Genomic DNA, 15,615 nt, shown 5'->3' with positions numbered 1-15,615 from the left:
ACACACTGAGTGCACACTGGATTTCTTCCCCTCCTTAGCCGCCATATCCCTAAGGGGCCCCATTACGAGCCTAACATTGGAGCTCCTAACTACCAATAAGCCCACCCTCTGCGATTGCCCGGACCTTGAAGGCTGAGAATCATCCTCTGAAACAGGGCAGGCAGCTGCAACTGGATCAGCCAGAGACAGTACCTGAAACCTGTTTGTCAGACGCACCGAGGAGGCTTTCTGATCAGCCTCCGGGGACGTCTTTCGCTTTGCTGTCGATTCTAACAAGAACAACCCTACCACTGAAGTGTTCACTGTAACACACTCTTTGCCCTACCTTTCTATTCATAACGAATCCTACTTCCGTTATACCACTTTCTTCTGCTGTTGACATTACCCTATACTCAGCCGACCAGAAATCCTTGTCTTCCTTCCATTTCTGTTCACTGACCCTACTATAGCTAGAATGAGCCTTTGCATTTCCCTTTTCAGATTTGCTAGCTTCCCTACCACAGTCAGTGTACTGACATTCCACGCGCCGACTTGTAGAACGTTATCCTTACAATGATTATTCAATCTTTTTCTTATGGTCACCTCCCCTTTGGCATTACCCTCCCGGAGATCCGAATGGGGGACTATTCCGGAATCTTTTGCCGATGGAGAGATCATGATGACACTTTTTTTAAATTACAGGCCACATGTCCTGTGGAAACGCGCTATTCATCTTTAATACAGTGGTTTCCATTGCCTTCTCCATCCTCATACTGTTGACCATTGCTGATTCTTCCGCCTTTAGGGGCAGTTTCCCACCCCTAGGACAAGAGAGTGCCCTGAACCTCTGTCCGCTCATCCGCCTTCTTTGACAAGGCCGTTGGCAGAATGAGGGTGATATCTTATGCCGGAAGTCTTCGGCTCTCAGTGTTATTTGTTAACCAAAATTCAAGCGGTGGCGGGTTTTGGACCGAGGACGGGATACGTTTCAATTACTAATCAAGGTCCCTACTCCTAGACCACGGGTTCTAACCTACCGGTAAAAGATCTAGTAGCCCGCCTCTGAATTACTTCGATATCTTCCTTTAATCCGACCTGGTACGGATCCCAAACACTGAAGCAGTACTCAGCAATAAGTCACACCAGGGCCCTGTGTACGGTCTCCTTTACAGATGAACCACACTTTCCTAAAATTCTCCCAATAAACCGAAGTCGACCATGCGATTTTCCTACAACAGTCCCCATATGCTCTCTCCATTTCAAATGTCTTTGCAACGTTACTCCCAGATATATAACCGACGTGACTGTGTCAAGCAGACACTATATTCGAACATTACGGATTTATTTCTCCTACTCATCAGCATTAACTTTGGTTGTTCCATATTTAGAGCTAGCTGCCATTCATCACACCAATTAGAAAATTTTTCTAAGTCGTCTTGTATCCTCCTACAGTCACTCCAACTTCGACACCTTACCGTATAACACAGCATCACCAGCAAACAGCAACAGACTGCAGCCCACCCTGTCCGCCAAATCATTTGTGTATACAGACAACAACAGGAGTTCTATCACACTTCCCTGGTACACTCCTGACGATACCCTAGTCTCTGCAGAACACTCGCCGTCGAGGACAACGTACTGCATTCAATAACTTAAGAAGTCTTCGCGCCACTCCCATATCTGTGAATCTATGGCATATGCTTGTACCTTCTTTAACAGATAGTCTGTTAACTGTGATTACGTATCCCCTTTCTTACCAATCTAGAACCTTTTTTATCCTTTCACTACAGTAATGTATATTATCTCAGTAAATCTTTTTCAGAAGGCATATCGTCTGTAGGTACGTCTTTCTCAAAATTCATACGTCAGCTTCAGTTGTTTTTCTCCATATAAAGTTCATTTCCATTTTTCTTAGATTCTTAAGAGTATGACTTGGCAGTGAAAACGTACAGACTGTCTCATGTTTCGCGAATAGTCTCGTTATATCTGCACTGACAGTGTTGCTCCTCTGTTTCAGAGATTATACTTAACTTTCTGTCGGCGAAAATATTTGTTATCCTCGGTCGGCTCTCATTCGCCGCATACCTGATCCACACCATACCGCAGATCTACGACCAGGGCAGTCTGCGCCAGCCACGACATATTGACGCATATTCTGGGGTAAGTTTCTTAAAATGAATAACTACATGGTTTTCTGAAACAGGAATTATAGCAAGCATGTCAATAGATAGCATACTAGCGTCTATTACCTGAATGATTTGAAAGAACGTATATTCCAAACAATAAGCAGTGAGCGCCATTAAGTTTATTTATTAACTAGAAAAACCGGCAATGCTTCGTAATTGCTATAAATGTATGGGAAATGCGTATACATCCCAAATTCCTTTCTTCCCATCTCTCTGTCCGTCTCTTCGTCCCCCCTCTCTCACCGGATATCTTCTCTTCCTCCCCATCTCTCTGTGCATAACCTCCTCCCCACTCTCCCGTGCGGTAGCGTTCTCGTTTCCCGCGCCCGGGTTCGATTCCCGGCGGAGTCAGGGATTTTCTCTGCCTCGTGATTACTGGGTGTTGTGTGATGTCCTTAGGTTAGTTAGGTTTAAGTAGTTGTAAGTTCTAGGGGACTGATGACCATAGCTGTTAAGTCCCATAGTGCTCAGAGCCATTTGAACCAACCCACTCTCCCTGTCCACATCATCCTCCTCCCCCCCTCTATGTTCATTGCCGTCTGAATATTTAACATTGCATCTGTCAAGACCATTTCTAGATATGTGGTAACTACGTTCCCGTTTATATATTACATATACATATATACAGTATATATATTACACAAATGTATAGCCTATGTCCATCCTAACGTTCATTAGAGGGCGGTGTAAAATTTATGCTAATATATACATATTAACTGTCAAAAAGATTTTTTCTGTTTTGAAAACACGTTACAGCAGAACTGTCAAATTGAACGCATTTTTTTTTCTTTTTCGTTCCACAGATAGCGCTACCATCGACAATTACGGACACAAAAAGCCAAATCGGTCGAGCCGTTCCTAGGTTTTACAATTGATTTTAATTTTCCACTTTTCCGATGGATTTTTCGAAAATTACCTTTCAAAAAAACCTTGGCCTGATAATTAAGAACACAAAAAAGACAAAAATCAACCAAATCTGTCGAGCCGTTCTTCGTTGATGATATGTGATACATGCACCAAACGATTTTTATTTATATGGATTACACTCAGGTGACAATAGTCATGAGATACCTCCTTTTCCCTGGCGTAGTGCAGCAGCTGGATGTGGCACGGACTCAGCAAATCGTTGGAAGGCACCTGCAGAAATAATGAATCCTGCAGCCTCTATAGCCGTCTATAATTGCGAAAGTGTTGCCAGTGCAAGATTTTGTACATGAACTCACCTCTCGATTATGTCCTATAAATGTTCGACGAGAGTCATATCGGGCGATCTGGGTGGCCATATCATTTGCACAACTGTCAAGAATGTTCTTCAAACCAGCTGTGAACAACTGTGGTCCGGTGACATGCCGCATTGTCATTTAAAAGAATTCCATCGTTGTTTGAGAATATGAAGTCTGTGAATGGCTGCAAATGGTCTCCAAACAGGCGAACATAAGCCAGTCCACACCACTATGGAGCCACCATCAGCTTGCACAGTGCCTCTTCATCAATTTGGATCCATCGCTTCGTGGGGTCTCCGCCACACTTGAACCCTACTATCAGCTCTTACCAAGTGAAATTGGGAGGCATCTGACCAGGCCACGGTTTTCCAGTCCTGTCGATATGATCACGAGCCCAGAAGCGGCGCTGCAAGCGATGTCGTGCTGTTACGAAAGGCACTCGCGTCTGTCGTCTGATGTCAGAGCCCATGAAAGCCAGATTCCGTCGCACTTTCCTAACGGATACGTTCGTCGTACGTCCCATATTGGTTTCCGCGCTAATTTCACGCTGTGTTGCTTGTCTGTTGGGACTGACAACTCTACTTAAACGCCGCTGCTTACCGACGTTACGTGAAGGCCGTCGGCCACTGTGAAATTTGGTATTCTTGGCACACTGTTGACACTGTGGATCTCGGAATATTGAATTCCCTAGTGGTTTCCGAAATGGAACGTCCCTTGCGTGTAGATCCAACTACTTCGCGTTCAATGTCTGTCAATTCCCGTCGTTCGTCCATAATTACGTCTGAAGCGTTTCACGTGAATGACTGAAGTACTAAGGACAGCTCCGCCGATGTACTGCCCTTTCATTCTTTGTGTACGCGGTACTACCGCCATCTGCCCATGTACATATTGGTATCCAATGACTTTTGTCACCTCGGTGTATATAACATCATCAGCTAAAACTTCAGCCTTTTCCTTTTAATACCGTAAAATCCCCCCACGTATATCGACAATGGTCATGTTTTATTGTGGCTTGGATGGACCTAGATTTTTTCATCTCTTACGTTGGAGTCTGATGAGTCCAACAACTCCGCTGACAACAATCGGCACACATTGCACAGATAGTGAATCTCCGTGTCGTTTTACTCTAGGTGATCGTAGAGAATTTCTTTGGGCCTGCCTAAGATATGCCGATTGCTCCCGCGACGTCGTCACAATTCAAACCCATGATCTTCTTGAACGACCGGCAATTTTAATACTTTCTTCGTAATAACGGGTAGACTGTAAGCCTAGTTACCCACCACATCCACTTAGTGCTTTTAATTGATGGTATTTGGCATCTCGAGTAAAAGGCCCATTTCCGCATAGCTCACATGAAGAGAACATCACAACACAACGTCTTCCATTGTGTAGCTCTCTACGCAAGCGGTCTAACTAGAAGACTTCTGGAAGTCTGCAAGGAAGTAAATGTGATTCAGTGGACCAATAATATGTTCCTAATTTTCCAAGCACCGTTACTGCTGCCTCTTGGCTCATTACTATTTGCAATTTCGTGAATTGTACTGATAGAGTGTTTCTTGAGTCTAAGTACCAATTGATCCTAATGAACAGTCTAATAAACACAGAATGTGGATTCAGAGTAAATAGAAGAGAGACGAAGATAATGAGACGTAGCAGTAATGAAAAAAGCGGGAATCTTAACATAGAATAGGTGATGACGAAGCAGACGTAGTTAAGGAATTCTGCTATCTAGAGATCAAAAAACCCATGAAGGAGGGAGCAGGGAGGACGTACTAAGCAGACTAGTACTGGCAAAAAGGGCATTCCTGAGCAAGACAAGTCGCCTAGTATCAATCAGATTTTAATTTCTGGAAGAAATTTCTAAGAATATACGTCTGGAACACAGTATTGTGTGGTAGTGAGGTATGGACTGTGGCAAAACTGGAAAATAAATTAATCGAATCATCTGTGATGTGGTGCTACAGAAGAATATTGAAAATTAGATGAACTGATAAGATAAGGAATGAGGAGGTTCTCCGCAGAATCAGCGAGCAAAGGAATTTGTGGAGAACACTGAGACGAAAAAAGGACAGGATGATAGGACATCTGTTAAGACATCACGGAATAATTTTCATTGCACTAGAGGGAACCATAGAGGGTAACGCTGTAGAGGAAAACAGAGATTGGAACACATACAACAAATAATTGAGGATGTAAGTTGCAAGTGCTATTCTGAAATGAAGAGGTTGGCACAGGAGAGGAATAGGCCGCGTGAAACCAGTCAGAAGACTGAAGGGAAAAAAAACCCTCGAAGAAGAAAAGTAAGAAATTCAACGTACCCATTATTATTGCAGGCAAAATAAGTTTTATTAAATGCTGCACTACACATCAAAGTGAAACAGATACCTGACGCTATTTGCCAGTATCATCACCATAGCTCTTCAAACTACTGTCGGAAAGTTCTACAAGTCAGCCAGTTCCTCGATGCTAGAAATCTCTTGGTCATGGAACCATTCAAGGACCGCTGTGTGCACTTGCTCATCACTAGGAAATCTCTTCTCCACCAGATGTTCTGTCATCTTGTCGAAAAGATGGAAATCGGGTGGTGCAAGATCTCCCTTCCCTATCAGCATCACACATGTCTGTGCAGCCTTATTCGAATTGCTTGCACCGCTTGAGTACGACTGGATGCAACCTTGCATATACTCTACCCCGGGATGAATGGCCCAGTAGTGAGTTAAAAGTCGCAACTTGCTGTACACCCATACCTGGTGAAGGAGGTGTTCCACGTGTCGTCCTCACATTTGGATGCAATTTTGCCTTCGTTTCTGCATTGAGGTACGAATTATTTCGAACACTTCTTATCGTCACGTTAATCTTGACAAGACTGTACGGTTCGATGATCCAGTTCTTCGGCTATACCACTTCACTAATGAGATGACTCCAGACAGCAAAATCCAGAGGATTCAGGATGGGTGACCTTGGAGGCCATGACACAGACTCAGCTCGACCCGTCCATCTTCCACCACACTTACACCACCTGTCCTCCATCGTGCTTCCGCCGCATACCCCTACGCTGCATAAACTGTGGTAGGCTATGGATGAAATATGATAGGAATTATTACATTTGGATATCATTTATCCTAACCAGAACAATACGAAGGTCATTCCATAAGTCATGGCAACTATGATGTATCGTGCAAACGTGTGACATCACTGTAATCGCAGTAAATACATTCAAAGCTCGCACCAAACACTACCAAAATCAAGGGACAGATTGCGACCGCTTGCGAGGATAGCTCGGTACCAGCTGCAGAAGCGTTCAGAGTGAGGTAGGCCGTGCTACATGATGGATCCTCCCCCACTCAACCCACTCACCAAGCATCAGTCCACGCGACTTCGACCTCATTCCACAACTGAAAAGAACAGTGCGTGGGAGGCGCTTTGCAAACAGGGCGAATGCCCTCACGGCATTTCGAAGACTGACTGCAATGCCAGCACCATTCAGAGCTGCGCCTTTTTTAGATTGAAGTCAGCTGATAGGTACACCTGCTTATGGAAGTTCCTCTAACTACGGAATCACCTTCAGAGGACGTCATGTTTCCAAGTAGCGAAGGAATTAGCATATTTCATCAAAATATAAGAGGTATTAGAGATAAAGTTAGTGAACTGCTTATAGATATTGACTCTGAAATTATTGGTATATCGGAGCACCACTTAAATAATTTGACAGTTCAGAAGCTTCTATAAACAGTATACAGATTAGCTGGCTGTTTTTCAAGAAGTTCCTTGTGGAGTGGGGGAGTGGCCATGTACATAAGAAACAGTATTCCGTTTGAGTCCATAGACGTATCAAGACACTGCACTGAACAGATATTTGAATGTTGTGCTGGGACAGTTGAATTTAGTGACATTAAACTTCTAATTTTTGTTGTTTATAGGTCCCCTAACTGTGACTTCAGAGCGTTTCTGCTCAATCTAGAGAGGGTTCTTGATTTACTTTATAGGAAGTACCAGAAATTAGCTATATGTGGTGATGTCAATATTAATTCTTTATATGATCGTGCAGAAGGGAGGCAATTTCTACCAAACAATAAAACACCTGATTTGGAATAATGAAGTTTCAGAAAGAGTAAAACTCCTTATGTATAAGAATTATTACATCCCTATTGTCACCTATGGTGGAGAAACATGGACAATGACAGAAAGGGACTGGAGGAGACTAAAAGCAGGGGAAATGAAATTTCTCAGAGCACTTAAGGGAAAAACAAGAGTGGACAGAGTAAGGAATGTAGAGATTAGAAAGGACCTCGAACAAGAAAGTATGAGAGAGGAAATTGAAAGACAGAGATTAAGATGGAATGGGCATGTTAAGAGGATGCATGGGCAGAGACTCCCCAAAAGTATGGAAGAACTAAAGATGGATGGGAAAAGACCCAGAGGGCGCCCAAGAACACGGTGGAAAATAGGAGTGTGAATATCTGTAGAAAGGAGAGGTGTAACCTGGCAGCAAGTGGAGGAAGAAAAGTGGTGGGAGGACCGAGCCAAATGGAGAGGACTTATCAGCACCCAGACCCCCGTCAGTAGCTGGAGCGGGATTCGGATATAGATGATCGTGCAAGAAAAAGGATGTTGGTAGATCTCCTAAATTCATATGATCTGATGCAGACTGTGTTTTTCCAACGAGGGTGCAGCCTAACAGTAGCACAGCCATAGACAATATTTTTATTCATTCTTCATTACTAGATGGGCATTCTGTTAGTAAAAGGATGAATGCCCTTTCAGACCACGATGCACAAATTTCAACAATAAGAGACTTTTACACTCAAACAAACGTCACATATAATTACAAACTATTTAGGAAAGTTAATCCTACGGCAGTAGAGAGTTTTTTAAACCTCGTCAAGGAACACGAGTGGCAAGATGTTTATAGTGCCGATAATATAGATGACAAATAGGCAGTGCCTTGCTTAACACATTTGTCATGCTCTTTGATAATACTAATAAACAATAATTCGCATTGGCTCACAGCTTGGTGCAAATACACTCTACGAGATGGAAAAGAAAGAAGAAAAAATCTACACACCAAGGAGGAACTATCCAAATGAGACGAAAATCAGTAAATGCGATGTTTATATAATGGCAAATTAAATGGTTACCATTTCAGAAAAAATAGATTACTTATTCAAGAGAGAGAGTTTCACAAATTGAATAGCGCGTTCGTCCACCTCTGGCCCTTATGCAAGCAGTTATTCGACTTGGCAGTGGTTGATAGCGTTGTTGGACGTCCTACAGGGAGATATCGTTCCAAATTCTATCCAACTGACGCATTAGATCGTCAAAATTGCAAGGTGGTTGGATGGCCCTGCTCATAATGCTCAAAGTTCTCATTTGTGGAGAGATCAGGCGACCTTGGTGGCGAGATAGGCACGGGGCCAGGTAGCTGAAACTCTTGCTGTGTGCGGGCGTTATCTCGGTGAAATATAAGCCCAGGATGGCTTGCCATGCAGGGCAACAGAACGAGGCGTAGAATATCGTCTATGTACCACCGTGTTTTAAGGGTGCCGTGGATGACAACCAAAGAAATCATTCTCTGAAAAGAAATGCCGCTATAGAGATTCATTTCTGACTGTCGGCGCACGTGTCGGGAGGCAGTCGATTGATATCCTACCAGTCTGGGGCGTTTTCAGGCACATCTTCGCTGGTCATTGGGCTCAATTCAAAGCGCGATACATCAATGAAGACAATTCTACTCCAGTCAATGAAATTACAGGCCTAAGACGAGTCTGGATACGCCCCGGACATCGGTGGAATACCAATGTGACTAGAATGAGATTTTCACGCTGCAGCGGAGTGTGCCCTGATATGAAACTTCCTGGCAGATTAAAACTGTGTGCCGGACCAAGACTCTAACTCGGTACCTTTGCCGTTCGCAGCAAGTGCCTTACCATCTGAGCTACCCAAGCACGATTCACGCCCCGTCCTCACAGCTTTAGTTCTGCCAGTACCTCGTCTCCTACCTTCCAAATTTCACAGAAGCTCTCGTGCGAATCTTGCAGAACTAGCACTCCTGGAAGGTTCGCAGGAGAGCTTCTGTGAAGTTTGGAAGGTAGGAGACGAGGTACTGGCAGAACTAAAGCTTTGAGGACGGGGCGTGAGTCGTGCTTGGTTAGCCCAGATGGTAGAGCACTTGCCCGCGAAAAGGTCCTGAGTTCGAGTCTCCGTCCGGCACACAGTTTTAATCTGCCAGGAAGTTTGACAAATGTGACTGTCGACAGCCATGCGGCCCGATAACGAGGAATGATGGCCTGCGCTGCCATTTCATTTGACAGTTGAAAGCCCTCAAAGCACAGCGGTACCTCAACGATATTCTACTCCCCGTTTCGTTGCCCTTCATGGCAAGGCTTCCTGGATTTACTTCAGCAAGATAGTGCGCAACCGTACACAGCGAGAGTACCTAATGCTTGTTTTCGTTGTTGCGACAATTCTACCTTGGCCAGCAAGGTCTCCTGGTCTCTCCCCATGTGAGAACCTTTGGAGCATGATGTCATTCCACGATAAATTTTTACTTACTGAGTGATAAATAATTTTATAATACACCGTGAGCCATATGGAAGGTAATGAGATTGCACAGTAGCCATCCTCTTATTAAGCAACCGATTTTACATTGTTGTTAAATATCCTGCAGAATTAAGTTTATATGTCAAAGGGTGTCGAACCAGATCGTTTTCCACAATTACACTGATAAAATGGAGCAGTATTTAGTTAATAGTGTATAAATTTACTGATCTATGATCATTACTCATAATATGAATAGAGGTGTGCTAGAAGCACAAATATGCCAATGTTAATATGATATACTGTAACTCTTTGTATGCCACTGTGTTAGGCGGGTGACCTTAAGAGGGACTTAGCCGCTGCGCGAGGCTGCCGGGCAACACGGGCCCTAGTATTACTAGGCTCGTGTTGCTGGAAAATCAAGATTGCGCAACACTGATAAGGCGCGCTGGCGCTGTGCGCACGGGTGGGGGGCAGGAAGTACATCCTGTTCTGAGGCAGCAGCATGTTCATTCGACTCGAGGCAGCCGCACGAAGCACACAGCCATGCCGTACCGCCATAGAAGATACATGAGGAGGAGCAGACTTCCAGTGTACAAGACAGTGGATACATTTTCAATTACTCCAAATGAGACTGGTCAACAGGAGTTACTACAAGGACCTATTACTTTTGTTGATTGAAGCGATTTCATAAATTCACTGTAGCTCCATTCATTGACATATGGCCACGACACACTACAGATACGTAGAAAAACTCAAAGTTTTGTTCGGCTGAAGCCGCACTTCAGGTTTCTGCCGCCAGAGCGCTCGAGAGCGCAGTGAGACAAAATGGCGACAGGAGCCGAGAAAGCGTATGTCGTGCTTGAAATGCACTCACATCAGTCAGTCATAACAGTGCAACGACACTTCAGGACGAAGTTCAACAAAGATCCACCAACTGCTAACTCCATTCGGCGATGGTACACGCAGTTTAAAGCTTCCGGATGCCTCTGTAAGGGGAAATCAACGGGTCGGCCTGCAGTGAGCGAAGAAACGGTTGAACGCGTGCGGGCAAGTTTCACGCGTAGCCCGTGGAAGTCGACGAATAAAGCAAGCAGGGAGCTAAACGTACCACAGCCGACGGTTTGGAAAATCTTACGGAAAAGGCTAAAGCAGAAGCCTTACAGTTCACAATTGCTACAAGCCCTGACACCCAATGACAAAGTCAAACGCTTTGAATTTTCGGCGCGGTTGCAACAGCTCATGGAAGAGGCTGCGTTCAGTGCGAAACTTGTTTTCAGTGATGAAGCAACATTTTTTCTTAATGGTGAAGTGAACAGACACTATGTGTGAATCTGGGCGGTAGAGAATCCTCACGCATTCGTGCAGCAAATTTGCAATTCACCAAAAGTTAACGTGTTTTGTGCAATCTCATGGTTTAAAGTTTACGGCCCCTTTTTCTTCTGCAAAAAAAACGTTACAGGACACGTGTATCTGGACATGCTGGAAAATTGGCTCATGCCACAACTGGAGACCGACAGCGCCGACTTCATCTTTCAACAGGATGGTGCTCCACCGCACTTCCATCATGATGTTTGGCATTTCTTAAACAGGAGATCATGATCAGCAATTCATGTCATGGCCTCCACGCTCTCCCGACTTAACACCATGCGATTTCTTTCTGTGGGGTTATGTGAAAGATTCAGTGTTTAAACCTCCTCTACCAAGAAACGTGCCAGAACTGCGAGCTCGCATCAACGATGCTTTCGAACTCATTGATGGGGACATGCTGCACCGAGTGTGGGAGGAACTTGATTATCGGCTTGATGTCTGCCGAATCACTAAAGGGGCACATATCGAACATTTGTGAATGCCTAAAAAAACTTTTTGAGTTTTTGTATGTGTGTGCAAAGCATTGTGAAAATATCTCAAATAATAAAGTTATTGTAGAGCTGTGAAATCGCTTCAACCATTTGTAATAACCCTGTATAATTAAAAATGCTAACAACTGGTGTTTACAGACACGTCATGACGTACCAGTACGTACCTTGGTTGGGAGCTGCTCGAGCTTTATAGGCTGAAGTTTCATTGCGTAGGAGGATGTTTTTGGTGGAAGAGGTGCTCTAGGGAGCAGGATGGACGAAGAGAAGAGGGAACGGTTCGAACATCGATCGAGATGAAGAGACTCTAGTTGTCTGCCATTGGAGAATACGGCAGAGCGGTGCGATTGAATTTATGTAGAGAGACTTCTGATCGCTTATTGTATCTCAGTTACGGGCATCGAAGAAGGCAGGTGAAGAAACTTACGTATTGGGTGCATGTCGCGCCTTGATCTTAGTGGGGATTCCGTCACACTAGATAATTCTAAGCCTGTGATATATTTCAATAATTAATTTTATTTACGTGCAAAACTGCTTGGACTTATCTAGATTAACCATCTGTTATTGTCTATGTTTATCACAAATCCTTTCCTGTTTGTCTACGTGCATTAATTTATAATTCGCGTAACTTGTCTGCCCTCAATTATTTGACCGCAGGATCACCTTTTAATAAAATATTTTACTCATATAGCAACAAAGCGTAAAGAAGACAGCGTACGGCTCGTCCTTAGCACATTTATGAGCCGAGCTTTATTCAGATCCGTAAATTTGTCCCTTCGTCTCATTAAACACAGAGCAGTAAAGTCGCATCTCCGAACTGTGCCTCTATTATACGTAATACACAAGGCTGTAAAAATTGCTAGTGTCCTTCAGCGCCGGCCGTAGTGGCCGGGCGGTTCTAGGCGTTACAGTCTGGAACCGCACGACCGCTACGGTCGCAGGTTCGAATCCTGCCTCGGGCATGGATGTGTGTGATGTCCTTAGGTTAGCTAGGTTTAAGTAGTTCTAAGTTCTAGGCGACTGATGACCTCAGCAGTTAAGTCCCATAGTGCTCAGAGCCATTTTGTCCTTCAGCATTTACTTTTTCTTAAATACAAGAAGGGGACTACAGTCCTACAGGAAAAACATTCCCATATCGTAGCACCATCTCCTCCGTACCGAACGTATGGAACGGAAAGCTCTGTAAGCGTTACCCAGATACAAACACTCCTACCGAATTGCTACAGGAGGTAGTGTGTGATGCATCACTTCAGATCATTCTTTTCAGTCATCCACTGTCCGGTGGTGCCGTTCTTTACACCGCCTTAAACTTCGCTCAGCATTCACTACAGAAATGTGTGCGACTTACGAGGAGCTGCTGTCCCATCGCACGCTCCCACATTTTAACTTCCTATGCACAGCCATGGACTGCCGTTAGCACTTTGCAACTGACGAGTAATTCCTTCCGCTGATGACTTTTCGCATTGTTCAACAGTCCCTGTCGGTCCGTACAAGAGATCTGCTTGGTCTTGGTTTAGCTGTGGTTCTTTCTTAGATTTTCCTCCTACTCTCATTGCCAACAGTCGAATTGGACATCTTTCGAAGGGTTTAAATCTCCCTGTTGCATTTGTTACTTAGGCGACATCCAATGTCTAGCCCATGTTCGGACACACTGATCTCTCCTGACCGACCCGCTATGCTGTTACTGCTTGCCTGCTGACAACTCACTATTCCCCATTTCCTTTTATACTGGCGGTTCCGCCTCCCGTGTCGTCTAGTGGTCAATTCTGCATTACTCACGCATATGGTTGTACGGATATCTTTCATCAGATGGATATCTTTGATCAGATAGTGTAGCGGATTGGCGTGTGTAGTGATTATGTAACTGGATAAGTAGCTGGATAGCCAAAGCCCATATAGAAACATGTGTGAGACTGTTGCCTAACGCGACCTTGGCACGTCTGTTGCAGGTGTGGCTGGTGATAGCGGACTACTGCATCACGTATCCGGCGGCCATGGTGCTGTCCGTGCTGGTGGAAGCGCCCTTCCGTGGCGTTATGAAGGTGTTGCTCCAAGGGACAAAGTGAACGGAAAGGCAGACGTACAAGGAGGGTGGCAAAGTACAACAATCTGTAGCAAGTGTGCCTACAAATGCAAAACACATCTCAAATCGTATGCAACGAAGACTGTTCTTTATGCGAAGCATCTCTATCATACTAACACTCAACGTACTCGTATCTGGCGGAAAGTCTGTTAAATGTTGGATATCCTTCGCGAGCTGCAACTATAGTTGCACACTTATTTGCGATTTGAGAATCCTAATAAAGAAATGAGGGAACTTTAGAGCTTTAACGATACGAGATATATTTCTCATCTCGTCACTTCACAGTTAACACTTCAAAAGAAAAGACGTAACTAGCTCGAATTGTGGATTTGAAGAGCGGAGAGGGAAGTAATTTTTATCTGAATTTTAACTCATTATTACTTTGTCTCTGCCTATCGACATTTTGTATTTGTGCCAATGGTCCGTTTTCAACCCTAGTAATTTGTTTCACAGCATCTATGTCGTTAGCAGGTGAGTGATGCAATATCTCCTCCTGCAATTTCGTTTCTGAGACTGATACGACGTAACTAACACTATTTTTCGATCTTTGCTACAAGGAAGTAAAAACAAATAAAACGTCTTTTTGACAGTGTCCCCGGTCAGTCGACTGGTGACGTACTCCACACCTTTCTACAGCAAGGGGCGTGCTTTACATAGTGTTGAGAGCAGAGCGATAACAGAAGGGATGCCGTTTTAGCACCCTGCGGTGGAGAGCACCACTGTTCATCGACTCCACAGCTCTGGGGTCGAGCGTTCCGGAATATACACAGACGCACGAACAGAGCACATTGATCTTGTGTGAACTTCTGTAATTATTATCGTAACGCACAAGTTCTTGAGATTTAAAAGACTACACTACAGAATGTAGTGTTTTAGTTATTATATTTTTCTGGTTACTTACGTCACCATGTCGGTTCAGTAAGAATACCTCTACTTTATTTTTATACGAAACTAGTCATTATTCGTGGTCACTAAAGGTAATTAACTAACTTGCATTGGCCAGGAAGAGTGTGAGAGAAGTGCCCACGAAGGAAACAAAACGACCAGACTCCACCCTCCCCTTCCCTCTTCTTCCAGTCTACCTGTGATAAAGCGCAATGATAGTACCTGTCGAAATGAACGTATGGACGTTCATCGTAGTACTAGCATCTACCAAGGAACTCCACAGATATGTGAGATGCTGTTGAACTGTCGTCCTATCAGGCGAGCATGGTCTGCATTGCTTGACATATGTCTAATATATTATTAAATCAAATGATGCATTTGACCGTAGTAGAGAAGTTGTGAAAACTCACAAACTAAAATTTGTGAACTATTTGTCACCGGACATACGTATAATCACATCACAAAGAAAGTCTATGACCACAAGAAGTCGTAAAATGCCCCAGAAGAAAGCTGTTGTATGAACCATGTTGGCCGCGAAGTGTCGATTGGAGAATTCACAAGATCCTTCGCGCAAAAATAAGATTAAATCTGAACAAAAATGTGTGGTCGGGTGGTTTGGCGGAAGGGGGGCGGGATGGGGGTGGGGAGGGAGGGGTTTGGGGGCAGACAGAACTCCCTCGGGGTCATAACAGATTCTGAAAGGGGAGACCGCTATGTAGAATAGCTATCTGACTCATGTGCCCATCATACTATTCCCTTTCATCAGCTGAAGAGTCAATCAATGTCCAATAAAAATACAAAGAACTAGATCAGTTCGAAAACTAAACTAATTCAATGTCACAAAAACTGTAACTATTCAGTCA

The 15,615-nt window shown here is 44.1% G+C and overlaps 1 protein-coding gene across 1 annotated transcript in view; it reads left to right on the top strand.

Moving 5' to 3' along the window:
• LOC124776760 (nose resistant to fluoxetine protein 6-like) overlaps positions 1–15,367 on the top strand; it is a 381,483-nt gene extending 366,116 nt beyond the window's left edge. The window contains exons 12-13 of the mRNA XM_047251897.1: positions 1,997–2,139; positions 13,734–15,367. Coding sequence (XP_047107853.1) covers positions 1,997–2,139; positions 13,734–13,850 — 260 coding nt within the window. The 3' untranslated portion in view covers positions 13,851–15,367. The remainder of the gene's footprint in view (positions 1–1,996; positions 2,140–13,733) is intronic.
• The last annotated feature ends 248 nt before the right edge of the window (positions 15,368–15,615 follow it).

The sequence above is a fragment of the Schistocerca piceifrons genome, chromosome 2 (genome assembly GCF_021461385.2).
Source record: "Schistocerca piceifrons isolate TAMUIC-IGC-003096 chromosome 2, iqSchPice1.1, whole genome shotgun sequence".
Taxonomy (NCBI): domain Eukaryota; kingdom Metazoa; phylum Arthropoda; class Insecta; order Orthoptera; family Acrididae; genus Schistocerca; species Schistocerca piceifrons.
Note: the sequence above shows the minus strand (reverse complement) of the source record. Positions and strands in the feature narration are given on the sequence as shown.